The sequence below is a fragment of the Crassostrea angulata genome, chromosome 2, assembly GCF_025612915.1.
Source record: "Crassostrea angulata isolate pt1a10 chromosome 2, ASM2561291v2, whole genome shotgun sequence".
Classification (NCBI taxonomy): domain Eukaryota; kingdom Metazoa; phylum Mollusca; class Bivalvia; order Ostreida; family Ostreidae; genus Magallana; species Magallana angulata.
In genome coordinates, this window is record NC_069112.1 from 25,903,725 (window position 1) to 25,919,226 (window position 15,502).

At 35.3% G+C, this 15,502-nt stretch overlaps 1 protein-coding gene across 1 annotated transcript in view; it reads left to right on the forward strand.

Annotated features, from left to right (window-relative positions):
- Window positions 1-14,446, forward strand: part of LOC128171805 (transcription factor 12-like) — a 63,272-nt gene extending 48,826 nt beyond the window's left edge. Inside the window, 11 exon segments of the mRNA XM_052837592.1 lie at window positions 225-293; window positions 2,624-2,845; window positions 5,394-5,442; window positions 5,672-5,849; window positions 6,023-6,109; window positions 7,053-7,262; window positions 7,579-7,728; window positions 7,922-7,990; window positions 8,085-8,230; window positions 9,907-10,032; window positions 11,076-14,446. Of these exon segments, the coding sequence (XP_052693552.1) occupies window positions 225-293; window positions 2,624-2,845; window positions 5,394-5,442; window positions 5,672-5,849; window positions 6,023-6,109; window positions 7,053-7,262; window positions 7,579-7,728; window positions 7,922-7,990; window positions 8,085-8,230; window positions 9,907-10,032; window positions 11,076-11,410 (1,641 nt within the window). The 3' untranslated portion in view covers window positions 11,411-14,446.
- The last annotated feature ends 1,056 nt before the right edge of the window (window positions 14,447-15,502 follow it).

A 15,502-nucleotide genomic window follows, 5' to 3' on the forward strand; every position in this document is an offset into this window, starting at 1 on the left:
TTTTTTATCCTGCATTGAAATGTACTCTTCATTATAATTGTAATGATGTTCTAACACTGCATTCTTCTTTCCTCATTATCTTCATTTTATGTCATAAAATAACAGGTTAAGGGGAATATCTTTCAGCCTCTTCATTTCCATGGTTCGATTCAATCTCTCTTTCATGTTGTTCTCGTAACGTTTTGCATGTGACTAACTGCACTTTTTGAATTAACCAATCACAGCCCAGCAGATTGGAAGAGAGGCTGGATGATGCAATTCTAGTTCTGCATGAGCATGTTGTCACGGGCGAGGTATGCGGTTTCATGATTTTTTTTTATCCTCACATCTTGTTCATTGTTCGTTGTTGTCATTGCTTGTTGTGTTTCTGTCTTCTGCTTGTTAGTGAATTTTTTGACAGTTTTGATTTTCATTATTTCATTTTAAATCTTAAATGTCTTAATTTTTTACATGATAAAAAACCCACCACAAAACCAGAAGTTCTTAAATGCTAATATTATAACAAATTTACGTCAATTTGCATAACTACTACAGACATGTTCTAGATGTTATTGAAATGTTGTTTTCAAATTTACCTGGAACATAATTTTTTTCTTACTAATATTTTTTGTAAGCTTTTTAATAAAAATCATACAATTTTTTTTTTCAAGTTAAGCTTGCAACTTAAGAAGAATTTTTAGATAAAAAATATTAACATTTTCAGATATTCGGATCAGGTTTTTTTTACGTCTAGAAATGCATTATGTATATATAAGGAGACAAATAAACTGGGAATTTCTTTGAAACAAAATCACGACTTTTATCGAAAGGTTTTTCAAAGACTAAACAATTCCTTGCCTTTCCTTGTTGTTATGTCTTTAATCATTAATTACACAAATGTCATTAATCAAAACTCTTGTTTGTTGCATTTACATAGTGGAAACGATTAATTCCAATATTTCTCTCCATTAATCATTCATAATCATAATCTTTTCATTAACATTAACATCAAATCATGCTCTGATTTCTGTGAAATCCTTGTGTTTGGTCCCAGATCAGATTGATGACTCTTTTATGTGCCTAGATAACTAATAAACTGACCTAGCTATGCTTAATCTGGCAAAGACGTTGTGAGAGCTCTAAAGAGACTTTGTAGAGCTCGTTGCAAATCTCGACAGTTCACTATTTGCGTGTGGTATGTCACCTTATAGTTCAGCATAAATTATTTATAATTTTTTATTTCCAGAATTTTTCGCACTCATTGTTGACATTTTTTAAAAAATTCGACTTGTTCAAAGACCCTGCGTTAATATGATAGATGAGATTTAAGGCCAAAAACACAGCGTGTTGTGAAGTTGATTAATTGTGAATTTCATTAATTGTTTGATATGTTGAGAGACAAGTGTCAGAGGTGAAGGAAATATTGTTAACTAAAATGAAAAAAGATTCCCAGATTTTTTAAACAAAAAAACTTGACTACATGTAAGTTGACAAAACTTACAGAACTCTGTGGAAGGCACAATTACACACAAGGCTGTCCGACCAAAGACTGACTGAAATTTGTATTTATTTTTCATTGCTCAAAAGAAAGATGTTGAGATATAGAGGATTCTAATGCACTCTTTTTTGTTGTGATTTCAACACAAAAATTAAAATGGATACTGGCTATCCATCCACCAAATCATATACGTTATATCGTTTTTTTTTCGCGTGTCACAAAATTTGCGAAAATGGGAAAAATATGTAGCATTTTTTATTTCCGTTAGTCATTTTTTGCGGTTTAAAGGTGTCCTACAGAAAATGATACAGGATATATATAATTTCTGCGCATTCAATATTTTGCAATTTAAAAGAGTTTGGGAAAAAAGTGAAAATTAGATCATTGCGAAAATTACCGGATATACGGCGTAAGTATATGCAGTGTGAACACATTTCAAATTATAAAACCAAGAGTAATCAAGCACCATACCTCATTAGATGCTCTAATGAATTTGAACTCTTCAATTGGGAGGAATTATGGAAATCAAAATTTAAAAAAAAATGTGCACTCTAATGACGAGGAATAATATTTCATTCTAGGGATAAAAAATTGTGTTATATTGGTTGTCCAATTATATGAAGAACTGATTATGTGGGCAAAAGGTTAATGTCCACATAGGAAGTAAAGGGCAGAATCTTTTTTAATTGTCAAAAAAACATCCGACAGTGATCAAGGCTAGGTCCAGGAATGGTTGCAAAGTGTTCTAAAATTAGAGAGTAAAAAAAATCACAAGGCCGAATGGACATAAATCACTACATTTTGAACGTGGAGAGAGGAGTTTTTTGCTTGGTCATTTGAAATGTGTTTCCTGAAACAAGTTTGGGATTCGCCATCTTTGGAGCATAATGACTGACCAAAAAAAAATAAATAATAAATCTCTGTAAATTTGCATGATAGTTCCTGAATATGACAATTGTCAAAAATTGTGGATAAAAAGTAGTCAAGTTTATAGAAAATTGAATTAGAAAAAAATTAACAAAATGGACCTATTCAGCTTAGATTGTAGAGTGGGGGATGGAAATAATAAAAGTTGATAAAAAAGAAAGAATTGATAATGGTTGTTTTGAATCTCAAGCAAGAGTTTTTTTTATTTTTTTCCTTTAGCAAAGTCGTATGGAAGAGCGTCTAGACGATGCTATACATGTTTTGCGGCATCACGCAGGGGAACCACAGATGGCTGGTCTAGCGGCAGCAGCGGTGGGTGGTGGTGGTGGCGGTCATCAGAATCTGTCCATGATGCATTCTGGCGGGAACCACCCCAATGGTATGAGTGGAATGTCCAGTTACTCTGGGATGGGCGGAATTTCCAGTCATGTGGATCAGATGGTAAGGGGCTCTGTAATAAGAGAGAGAGAAAGTGAGAAGAAGAAAGGAAAACAATGAATAAAGAGAAAGCGTGACAGAGAGAGTGACAGAAAGAATAAGGGAGACTGAAAGAAACAGAAAGATGCAGAGGCAGCAACAGGAAAAAGATTTTGGGCCATTTTTAAATTGGAATATACAGAGTTAGGTTTTTTTGTGAAGTGAATGATAAGAAAGACATAGAGAGAAACAAAGGGAGAATAGCATTGTTTTGGCCGAATTTTTTTTTTTTTTCACTCCTGGTCTAGCTTCCCTTGTTTTCTTTTGTAGAAATTAAGTTTGTGGTTCAACTGGGAAGTTATCAGTGGGGTAATGGTATGCATAGTCTGTGGCATTTGAGGTTTATATTTTTCGGGATTAGTAATTCATCAAGAGTAGAAGGTGATATAGATCAAGTGAGGATGTCGTCTCAAAGATACAGAGTAGCGAAGGACGGCTATGTTTATATGACAATTTGTAAAGAATTACGATGCACTGTAAGGTTCTTGGAAAAAAAAAATTAATGCAGAGATGACAATATGTCTGATTAATCTAAGAGAATGCTTAATTTTAGCATTTGTGGATAGTTTTTATTAATATGATATTAAAGGACGACTTTGCAGCGACAGTAATTTAAAGATCAAAGTGTTCTGCAATGTTAAGCTGAAAATGGAATTAAAAGACAAATGGCATTTTGATGATGTTTCTAATAATAAAGATTTGATTATGAGATGCATGCGCACCACAGTATAATTGTCTTTGTTATAAATTATGAGATTAATCCCAAAATATATATTTTTTTTGCCAGACATGTTAGTTGACAAATCCTGGATACAATTAAAACTTTTCTAATTAATGGCTGTCTGAAAGCTTCCATTTTTTTTTTGAAGATGAAAAATTTGCATAGAACTGGATCCAAGGCTGGCTTTAGAGTTAACAGGAATTGGGTTATGGATATTAAAAAAAAACTTGTTGTCAAAATGAACGCCAGTCTTGGATCTTCTGTGTCAGACGTTCCGATTCTGACGACGCCATGGCATACAAAAACTCAGTACATTCTTTGAAGTGAGATAAATGGCTTATTAAATCAGTTGTCATTCTTCGGTCACATACTATCTCTACAAGTGACTATTGATGCCCTAAATAGTCTCGAGAATTTTCTCCGAATTGGCTCCCCCTGGGTTTGTCGCCAGCCAAGGAAATCTTGAGACTTCATGATGTCTTCTGACCTTGACTGCCAGATTTCTCGAATTTGAATGATGAAAAAAAAATTCCTTTTTTATTTTTCTTCTTTTTTTGGGGGTTCATTAATTCATTAATTAATGTGTTGATAATCTGTCATTAGCTGTTGCGAGAGAGTATGGCGGGGCTGGTATATAGGATTGCGACGACAAGGGTGTTATTCAGTTGTTGAGTGTCTGGTGTTGGAGTCAGAGGCTGTGATTGTCGCCCCTTACCCCATAACTTACCCACTTAAAGATTGTTGGGAACTTTGTTTTGAAGCCAGCATGCTGAAGGAAAACTTGTTTGATATTTCTTATTATAACATGCCGGGACTTCTAAAAAGGACGTGGCCATTTGTAAGTCTTTTTATTTTTTTGTTTGAAAAATTTTAGTGCATTTTAAAACAAACCTTTTGAAAAAATTTTTAAAGGTATTTTGAAAATTCTAGCTTTGCAATATTTAGTATTTGAACTTTGAAATTTTTTGAAACTTCGAAAATAGAGGTAATTTTTTTTTTTTTTAAGGTTTTGCTTCTTTGATTTTGAAGTTGCATTTTTTAAATTAATGAAATTTTTTTTCAGAGAAAAAACTTCCGAAATTTTTTTTTATTTTGAATGTTTTAGTTGCCTTTGGTCATTTGGCCGTGAACTCCATCATAACACCTGTTGTTAGAAATATGTTGATTGTATTTCAGTGCATGCTCAATATTGTATACAAATTGGTAGTGTGCATTTGGCATAAAAGCCGGTTATGTCATTAGTCTTAAGGCAGGAAAGCCACATGTTGGGGTTATTTTCCTACCTCCACTTTTGAAGAGTTGGATGCAACCCTGAGTAATAGCTTATCAGGACCCATGTTTCTGCATCATGTGTCTCGAGAACTTAATGTTTGGTTCTGTTCTGTGATGGTGGGAGAATTTGTGTGGCCTTGGGTCTTTGTGCAGATAGGAAAATCAGGAGGGCTAAAGTCACTAAATCGCAGTTTCACAGATGCGTGTCTTTTCTCAAGGTTTTTTCCATCAGTCATATGAGAGAGAGAGAGAGAGAGAGAGAGAGAGAGAGAGAGAGAGAGAGGGAGGAGAGATATAGATATGAAATTCTTAGCCAATGAAAAAAAAAGAGAAAAAAAAAAGAAAAGATTTATAACCTAAGAAGAAATCCTGTATTATATTAGGCCCCTTAACTTTATCATGTGTGATTTATGAATTCATTTTTACAAATGATTAATGGTGTTTTCTAAAAAAAAAACCATTAAATTTTTGCCATACTTTCTGTAATGTTTCAAGAACTTTTATGATTGAATTTTTTAGGGGAGCCATCACAACACATCAGAAAACACGGAGTCCAAGAGCCTTGATGGTGAGTCTCAATCCTAGCTTGTAGTTAGTGTATCTGTCTACATGTGGTATGAACAGTTTGGTTTTTTTTGGGTGGGTGCAAGGGGTGAGATAAAAAATTCCTTTTCACTCAGATGTCATGCATGTGTAAAAAAATAATAAAAAGTTTGGCATGAGAAATCATAGCAAGCAGTAGGTGAAAAGTTATATGGAAAGGGAGGTAACTCAAGGAAATGATTTTTTTTAAACAGGTGCTCCTTCAGAGAAAGCCAGCCTGGCCCTGAAAGAGGAGAAGATGGACAAAATCGACGGCGACTCGACCAAAAGCGAGAGCTCGGGGGAGGGGTCAAAGAGTAGTGTCACCTCTCCCGGGGGCAACGGTCCCCCTAGTAAGAGATCTAGGTACGGAGACGACACCAGTTTAGCAGGGTACTAGAATAGGAAAATTATACATTACAAAATTGGAAAAGAATTTAAAATGAATTTTTCAATTTTTTTTGTTTTAATTGGTCTTTGTTAGAACTACTGGTCCCGCTTGAGTAGATTCTGAGAAGGCTTTTTTGTCCAAGCAACAGATTATATGCTGTAATTTGTTTTAGAAGAAGTGAACCCAATGACGAAGATGAATCTCCTGAAGCCAAGGCGGAAAGGGAGAGAGTACGACGTCAGGCCAACAATGCCCGGGAAAGGTACATCAACTTCCTGTGTATTTACTTTAACATATCCGTTCTATTTTATAAAATTTGAAAAAAAAATTCTTGTAATTAAAAAAGATATAGTTCAGAAGTTGAGCACTTCCAAAAAAATTTTCTTACTATTTAAAGATAAAAAAAAGATCTATTTATCATGATATGACGTTTGCAATTTATATTTACATATTTAATGGATGGTTAATTTAGATAAGATTTGTTTGAAAATTTTTGTATTTGCTGAAAATGGACTTAATTGTTGCTTGTTATATAATTATGTATTCTATATTATTTGCTATGAAGACATGTTATGTAAAATATTTCTGATGCATTGATATTTGGTATATGCTGGCCTCTAAAGAATTTGAAATGTTATTATATGCAAAGTTCCCTGTGCCATAGCTAATAGGTACTTGTGTACACGGGCAAAGGTAGGTTTCTTAGGTTAATATAAAAGTTTCAAGAACAAGTTGCAGGTTATAACCATGTAATCATAAGTATTCAAGAGACTTTTTAAGCAATATTTAAGTAATTTGTAAGGGGAATGGAATTAAGTAATGGAGACTCAGGTAAGTGTAGAAGAAAAACTTTATAAAGAGGGGAGATAAGCCAATTTCATAAAGATCTTGACAGCAAGTTGGTTGCGGTTAGGTAAAATGATAAGAATTTGAAAATATTAAGTAATATGTAATTTAGTTCTGTAAAGTACAACATTTCTAAGATTATTTATTACATGTAGTGGGTTTGATTTATACAAAGAGTCAGCATTTGAGATGGATAGCAAATCTTGAGAGCTATTTTAGTGGCCAGGTAAGAATAACATTATTGAGAATATTAAATTAATGTACCATGTCTGACTCCTACTTAAGTGGTCATGGCAAGCTAGCTAGGTAATCTTGAGAGAGCAATTTTGTGTACACGTGTGACTTTTGTCCCCCTCCAGAATCCGGGTGCGGGACATTAATGAGGCGTTCAAGGAACTTGGCCAGATGGTGGCGCTACAGTCGGGCTCCACCCAGCCCCTCACCAAAGTGATGATTCTCCAGCATGCTGTTCACGTCATCTCCTCGCTAGAACAGCAGGTCCGAGGTCAGTCTGTCGGTGATCCCTCGGCAACCCTAAAGGTCAAGGTCATCCAGGAATTAGGGCAATTGTCTGTGGATGCTACACACCACCAAATAGCCAGATTGTTAAAAAGAAGAGAAACAATCAGTTTTTTAAAAGTTTACTTAAGGGAGGGGGGTGTTAAATATTTTAATTGCAGGGAATTTCAAATATTTGGGTGAGGTGTTTGAAGAAGTATAGAAAACTTGATGGGTGTACATGAATGTCTGGCTTTGGTGAGGTGTAGTTTACCAAAAACAATGGGTCTGTCTCAGAGTGACCTTGACACAGAGGGTTAAAACAGGCCAGGGATGTGTAGGACAGTTTTGAACAACTAATGGTGAGGGCGTTTTTCTGATTTTCAGGCTCCGAGTACGCGACATTAACGATGCGTTTAAGGAGCTCGGTGAAATGGTGTCCCTCCAATCAGGGTCTAGCCAGCCCTTAACTAAGCTCATGATCCTACAGCACGCGGTAAACGTTATAACCGCCCTGGAGCAACAAGTGCGAGGTCGGTACTCATACCCCACTCACTGTCCATTTGTTTCAGGGTCAAGGACATAGGAAATGGGGTCAACTGGTCACCTATGCAAGAGTCTGTGAAGGTTTGATACCTCCATGTAACTAAAACAAAACAAAAAAAATCAAAAGGTTTTGATACCATGGCGATTTTGATATGCAAATTTTTTTTGCAAATTGACCTTGCAATGGCCTTGTTGACCCCAAGTCCTCTGTTACCATGGAGACCGAGAAAGAGAAATCAGCTGATCATCAAGGGTAGATTACTGAGGGGTCAGAAAAACAAGTCAAGGGTATTGAACACGTCACTGTTAGGCAGTAGGCTGATGTTGGTGTGTTACGGTTTTTGCAGGATTCGGGTGCGAGATATTAACGACGCGTTCAAAGAACTAGGACAGATGGTGGCCTTACATTCGGGGACCAGTCAGCCACTAACCAAGCTGATGATACTACAGCACGCCGTTAATGTAATTACCTCCCTTGAGCACCAAGTGAGAGGTTGGTTGTACAGAGATTTCTATACATAGCATTGTCCATTACGTCAGCAGGGCTCTTGGGTCGATATGGATGAGGATTGGTGAGGAGGGAAGGGGGGATAGAGGGATAAGGAAAAAGCATTTCTGTTGGTCAGGGGTTCTTTTAGTTATCAAAGTGGGCGGGGGTTGGGTGTTGATTAACTATTGAATTTAAAATAGAAGTAATATTTGTAAAGAAATGTTGATAAACAATTCATATTCTAGCAAAAGTAACAGACTATTCTATATTTGTATTAAATTTTTTGAGTGGTAAGGAAGAAGCAAGGCTATATTATAAGATGGATATAAATGATTTTTTTTTTTTTGGGGGGGGGGGGGGGGAAGGAAGTTAGATTCTAAGTTTTGTCAGTAGACTGGTCCCTTTAGCGAGTTAATTGGGAGTTAGGTGGGAGAGCCCTGTTGATGCTGGCAAGGCTGATAGTGAGGCTTCTTATCATGCTCCATATGCTGCTATTTGTCTACCACAATAGCCACCACAAAATGCCACAAAGCTAGCTACCACAGTTATCACCTTATATGTTCGTGGTGCACCATTTCACACGTGTAGGGCCCCTTGTGATGGCGACATGGAATTTTAACAGCTTGTGTAGTTGTTACACATACAGTTATTGTGTGTAGTGAATGGTGTGTCTGCTTTGTACCTGCTAACATGCAAATCAGATGGTACTGTGTTCTAAACTCAAGACATGATTGACCAATCAAGTAGTGCCTTGTAAACTTTAAGTCAGAAATGATAGCCAATCAAATTTTGCCTCTTACAACTTTGGTCAGGTTGAAAAAATGAAATAATTTATGAAAACTAGTGCCATGTACCCATCAAAATTAACAAATATAACTTTTTTGTTAGCCTAAAGCAAGTAAACATAACTCATTGATTGATTTGTGCCAATGTTAACAAACATCACAGAAAAAAATTGTTTCTTGCTTGGATGAATCGTACATGTTATTGCAACCATAACACTCTAGTGGAGGGGGGGGGGGGGGTTAAAGGGAGAAAACTGCGGAGGGATGGGGAAGTTGCTGCCCTTGATGAATGGCTGTTTCTTGTGAGTCCTTGATACTTTTTGTTTTGTCTTTCAGAAATCAGGAACTTTTGCTGTATATATAAGATAGCATGAACACTAACCTAGAGAATTATGCATGAACTCACTGTTAACATTGTGAATGAAGTTGATGTTTTAACTCATGATTATATTTTGTGTATATTTAGTTTATTTTTCTTTCAATTTGAAAATGATGCTGAATTTTAAAGGAAAGCTTCTGCATTAAAAAAAGAATAAAGTTAAGAGGTTTAAACGAGTAACTTCATCATTTCATAACATTATGACTAATACCTTGAAAAATGAGTGTAATTGATTATGTCATAGTTTTGCCATGCATTCTGGGATGCTTTTTGTGTCACTAATTTCCTTCTTCATTATGATTGTATCATTGTAATAACGAATCCATCTTTTGATGCGTAAATATTTGAAAAAAAAACAAAAAATTTCTATTCACATGGCAAATCTGACAATGTTTCTAGATATATGTATGTTCAACATAACTTTTTCTTTATTTTCACTTTCAAATCTGAAAAAGCGCTTCAAGTTCTTAAAAAAAAAAGAACATTTTATAAACTTGTTTTTTCTCTTTTTGCAGAGAGGAATCTCAATCCCAAGGCAGCATGTCTGAAACGCCGCGAGGAGGAGAAGACGGAGGAGCTGCCAGGAGGTCGCGGCGGCATGACGGCGGACGATCTGGCCGCGCAGCAGGCAGCGTTATCAGGTAAGGTACGCAACTTGTTGCTGCCTTATTCCAGCGCTCAGTACGGCCAGCAAGAAGATGGTGACATGGAGGACTTCTGCTGAGTCGAGTTTTTGTTAGGTAAAACTTGCTACTCGGACTCCAGCCTCAGTCAACAAACTTCTCCTAATCCTGCTCCTATAACCTCCTTTTTTTCCTCCTATTCTCTCTTGGTTTTTTAATTAATTAATTTTTCATGACTGTAAACCAACTCTTATTTGCGCATAGGATAATTTTTTTACGAGATAAGTGAATATTTCTTACCCGTGGATATTTCTTGCCGCTAACCAGTACGTCATTGATTCTGGTATTAGTTAACTTTAATTTACATTTATTAGTACGTATTCAAGTCAATGTTAACCAGTTTACTGTAAAATCCAAAGTTAAACGCGAGAAATTAATATCAGCGTAAAATTGCAAGAGGAACATCTCACAGATTTTTAAATTTCGCTTTTTATTTTTCTGACATATGTAAACTTAAGAAATTATGATACAAATTTAGTGTTCACGATTTCATTATCTTGCGATTTGATTCAAAATGTTTGAATCATGGAAATAAGTACTTGTGAAAAATAAGGAATCTTCAGTATCAATGTTTGTTGGTTTACAGTGTTACAATGCATGGGACCAGTTACTAGGTCTGAATTATCCTCCCCCTTCTCTCCATGGTGGCGGTACTGATATCTGGAATTCTCTCTGCACACAAGCTATTACAGTCTGTTTCTGTTCGACATTTCTTGCTGCATTCCTTTTTTCGTTAGCATGAGGAAAAAAGTGATTTTGAATATTTTGTAACCCTATTTATCAGAACTAGAAAAAATGTGTTGAAATAATTGAAAACAACAATGTTTATTACTGTTACATTTTCCAGTGATGATATTTTGTGAAATGTTTTATTTCATCAAGTTTATTTGGGAAAAAAGTTAAAAGGAAGAGAACCCTGTGATGGTAATATAGATGAAAAAAAAAAAAGCCCAGCTAAATGTTAGAATATGACTGCAATAGATGCCGGTCTTGTTTTGCAGGTTCTGCCTCTCTGAGTCAAATGGGGTCATGTGGAGGAGGAGGGAGGGGAGGGGGCGTGTCCATGAACAACGCCCCCACAAACAGACACAGTGCTTACCCGTACATGTCAGGGGGCGGTCAGGAGAACAGCCCCTACATGATGGGAGGGGAACCCCCTGCCATGAAATATTCAGACTCTAAGTGTTCGTCCTCCAAGTCGATGGAGTCAGAGATGGCCATGAATGGGATGGGTCTGTCCTCGTCGTCGGGCGGGGGCGGCCTGGACCACTGTGGCCCCGGTGACATGGGGATGCTGGCCCGACTGACCTCAGACCAAGGACACTCCACCTGCTAGCCGCTAAAAAATTAAAAAAAAACAAAAAATGGAATTTTTTTTATTCCAAACAAACTGAAAGGCAATAATGATTATAATTTTTTTTTTTTTTTTACATGTGTATAATCACTGCTGTATCAATAGTGAACATAAGGTAACTCTTACAAAGAGAAGGCCAATGATGGCTTTGTCCAGTTCAAGAGTTATCCTCCTCTGAGAGATAACATTTTTCTTCCCTCTCGATGTTACGAGAGCTCTCTTGTGTTAAGTAGTAAGGTCTGCTGTGACAAGCTGTAGTTGTTTGATTCTTGGTCACAGGAAAGCTTTTTTTTATGTAAAATATATGTTACGCTGTTGAGCAGGCTATGCCAGTACATTATGATTTTCATTACGTTTCATTGCTGTTATTTTGTCAGTTGCCATAGTAACAAAACTATTTTTGAGAATCGAGATTCGATTTTTCTGAATATGTGCTTTGTCTCTTCAAATTTTTATTGCCAATGATATGAAAGTGTAATTTTTATTGGGAATCAAAGAGTCATGCTTTATATCTATAATGAATAATTATATAATTGAATGAGGGAAATAAATTGGTAAAGTTATTTAAATGGTGTGCAATTTTTCTATATGGATGACAAATGATAAGAAATTTTTATTACGTATTTTTAGACAGAATGAGATAAAGGCTATCTTTACATATAATTTTTTTTGTATTGTTGAAAAATTTTTGGATGTTAAATTTTTACCTAGGGACGTGGGACCTCGCTAGGAACAGTAATTTACAAATTGCTGACAAAAATATTGATGATAAAGATGATACAAAAGAAAAGGTTGTGAAATATTAGAAATGATCCTTTGGTTGTGTTTTTTGCTATTATTCTATAGCAAAGAATCAAGTCATACATGCGAAAAAGGCTTGTATCATGAAGCCGATATCAATGATATTTTACTAAAGCATTAATACAGGTCAAAAATCTTCTGTGGAGCAATTTGTATGTAAACGCATAACAGCATATTGAGCTTAGTTTTTACTTGGTGCATATTTTGAGTGTTGATTATATATAATAACGCATTGTAAATAGTTCATTCTTCATATTATGCATGACAATTCTTGAAGCCAAAATATCTTTCAAAAGCCAACTAAACATCATAGACAAGGGCTGTAACTCTGTCGTGTTTTTTTGGTTTTAAGACAAATTTGGTAGTGCCATTGGTGAATTTTACTCCTTGGTTGCACATTTTTTGAGAGAGATAAATTTAAATCTTTTAGATTTGATGAATGCCAAATATTTAATTATTTTCTTTGAACTTCATTCTTTGTGTTTAATGAATAAGAACTGTATGAGGGGAAAAAATGCCAAATTTCAAAGGACAAATAGCTTTCATGACTTGTTGGCCTGTGGTTCTGGGGTTAGCCCCCTTTGTATAAATGTACATAGCACCTTGAGAATCGTTATTATTATAAAAGTATATATCAAGTCAGTGCCTGTCTTTTTACTGGGACGCCATGAGTTACCTCCCTTTGATTTATTTGAACCAAAGCAATGCTGTTGTGAGGTATAAAGGGAGGGAATCGTGAAGTGTCCTCGGTGATGCATTACGTCATTTAACATAGAGGGAAAACATTCTTCCAGTTGGCTTTTTTTTTTCTTTCTGTGTGCATAGTGTAAAATTGATGATCTAATGTACTGATGAGAGAGAGAGAGAGAGAGAGAGAGAGAGAGAGAGAGAGAGAGAGAGAGAGAGAGAGAGAGAGAGAGAGAGAGAGCAATCATATCTGACTTCATTTTGTCATGTCCAGCCAAAGGGAGGTAAAGCTTGTGTTCTGATTCAACTTTGGATGAATGTTCAAATTGACCCTTACGTTAGATCAAGTATTACCTTACTACGACCACCACAAGAAAGTTTGTGTATGTTGTAGATCATTTACTCACCAAAAGTAAAACACCTCAAATTTTGTTTGTTTTTTTCTTTAAAAGAAAGTGAACAATGTATATTTTTGTTTAGCATTGCTAATTTTTGGTTGTACCTTGTACGTTATCTATGGATAAGATCTGATGTGATTGGTTGATTCATTTTGTATAAAATATTTTGTAAGGTACAATCTGATTGGTTGATTTATACTTCTATGGCACAATCATGGAGAGATCTGATTGGTTGATTTTTTCCTTCTTAGTACAATCATTGATCTGATTGGCAGAAAGAAAAACAATTATGATTGTTTATGCAGGAAATTTATTTTTAAATATCTGAACAAGGTTGTTTGAACATGTTGTGTTTCTTGATTTCTAGCATCAAATTAATACCTACCCCCCCCAATTATATTTGAATGTAAATGATTGAAATATTTATTGTTTCTAGAGAAAGATTCGTGGCCTTAGAATATTGAATTCCTTGCTAGCAAGGGCTTATGATTATCATTTAGATAATTGTATATTATATATATGAATATGATATAGATTGTGTTGAGAGAGATTGAGAGACAGTCGTGGCGGGATTAAACATCTGGTCTTATGAAGACCTTGGATATGATTATTTAAAAAAACAAAAACAAATTTATGTAATTTATTTAAGTATAGGAAGTCAACCATGTTTATTCCCTCAGTTATCTCCCTTTTAACTATAATAGAAAAATTTGAGTATGAACAAATTGATTGAAAAAAGTTTGTATATTTGAATTTGTATAAGCTTTAAAAGATCGACCCATGACCGCTTTATTCTTTGTCATTTCCTGAAACAAGATGTATATTTAGCGTAGAGAACTCATATTCACAATCAATTGTTTTATTTTTTATTGAAGTATACTGTTAGTGACATTTTCTCTTTCTCTTCCCCCGTGAGAGGAGTGGGTCTTGTTAAAGCAGTTAGGTCCGCCCCTCCCCGTATCGTTGACCTTTCACCTATCACTGCCATTGGACTAGAATGTAGTGTGATTTTATCATTGTGTATGCCAGGTCATATTTTTTCAGATCTCTCGTTTTTTTTGGAGTATGATATATAAATACCTTGTAAGTCTGCTGAAAGAGATAAAGTAATAAAAAAAAGTCGAACTCTTCATTCTTTTCTTTATTTCCTGTTTTTAATGATTTTCATGAACTGACCCCGGAGTATTGGTCGTGTTTTGACAGTAGAAGTGATTTTTTGTGTACTCAATTTTGAGTTTCAAAATTCGTTTGATCATCTCATAATATTCATGAAATGATTTCTTATTACTAATATAATTTCCGACAATTTTACGATTAAATATTTAAAATAGTAATTTTAAAAATGTACTGGACTAAGAATACATTATAAAATCGATTCGTAGTGTTATCTTGGACAAAGACGCTAGAAATGTAAATGTTAGGGCTTATACTCGAGAAAAAAAAATCAAAAGGTGCATGTAATAACGTGTTACATACGACAAAAAAGTACCCGGTTGACGTTGTTGAAAAGTGCGAAAATAAGCACGAGATGTACAGAGATCTCTGACTGGATAAATAGGTTTCGTATTTCGATATTCGTTAGAAATGAGTTTTTGGTAATTGATCATATTAAGTGAAATTTAAGCGATTAAGATGGAGGCAGTGGGAGCATAGCAACCGACCTATTATTAATCTCGTCATTTTTACTTTCAGTATGTACGTAGATTTTAACCCACTTTTTCATTAACTGATCAATAGTTCTGCGCCAATCAATATCATCTCTCTTTTGATTACGGCTATTAAAGCTGTCAATCGAAATATGACGTCGCTATGAACTTGAAAAATTCTTCACGATTTAAAACATCATTTAGAACCACTTTAACAAGAGCTTGGACTTTGGTTAGTTGTGTCAAACTGCATTGTGACCTCGCCCTGTACATTTCATAACTGGCCACTCAGCCATGGGTTTTGAAATCAACACGGCTTGGCTGGCTTTTGAGATAAAACTACGCAATCTATGTATATTTCACTTGAAACCAGCGTCATATTAACTTCTATGATGCTGATGAACTACGAACTAAATAAAGTTATTAATATTTTTCCGGGGTGGGTCTCATGTCTATCATTTGATTTTTTCTGTAGATCCAATTACTTTGCTAAGTCCCGGGGGGGGGGGGGGGTAGTAGGTCCGACCAGCATTTTTCCTAGA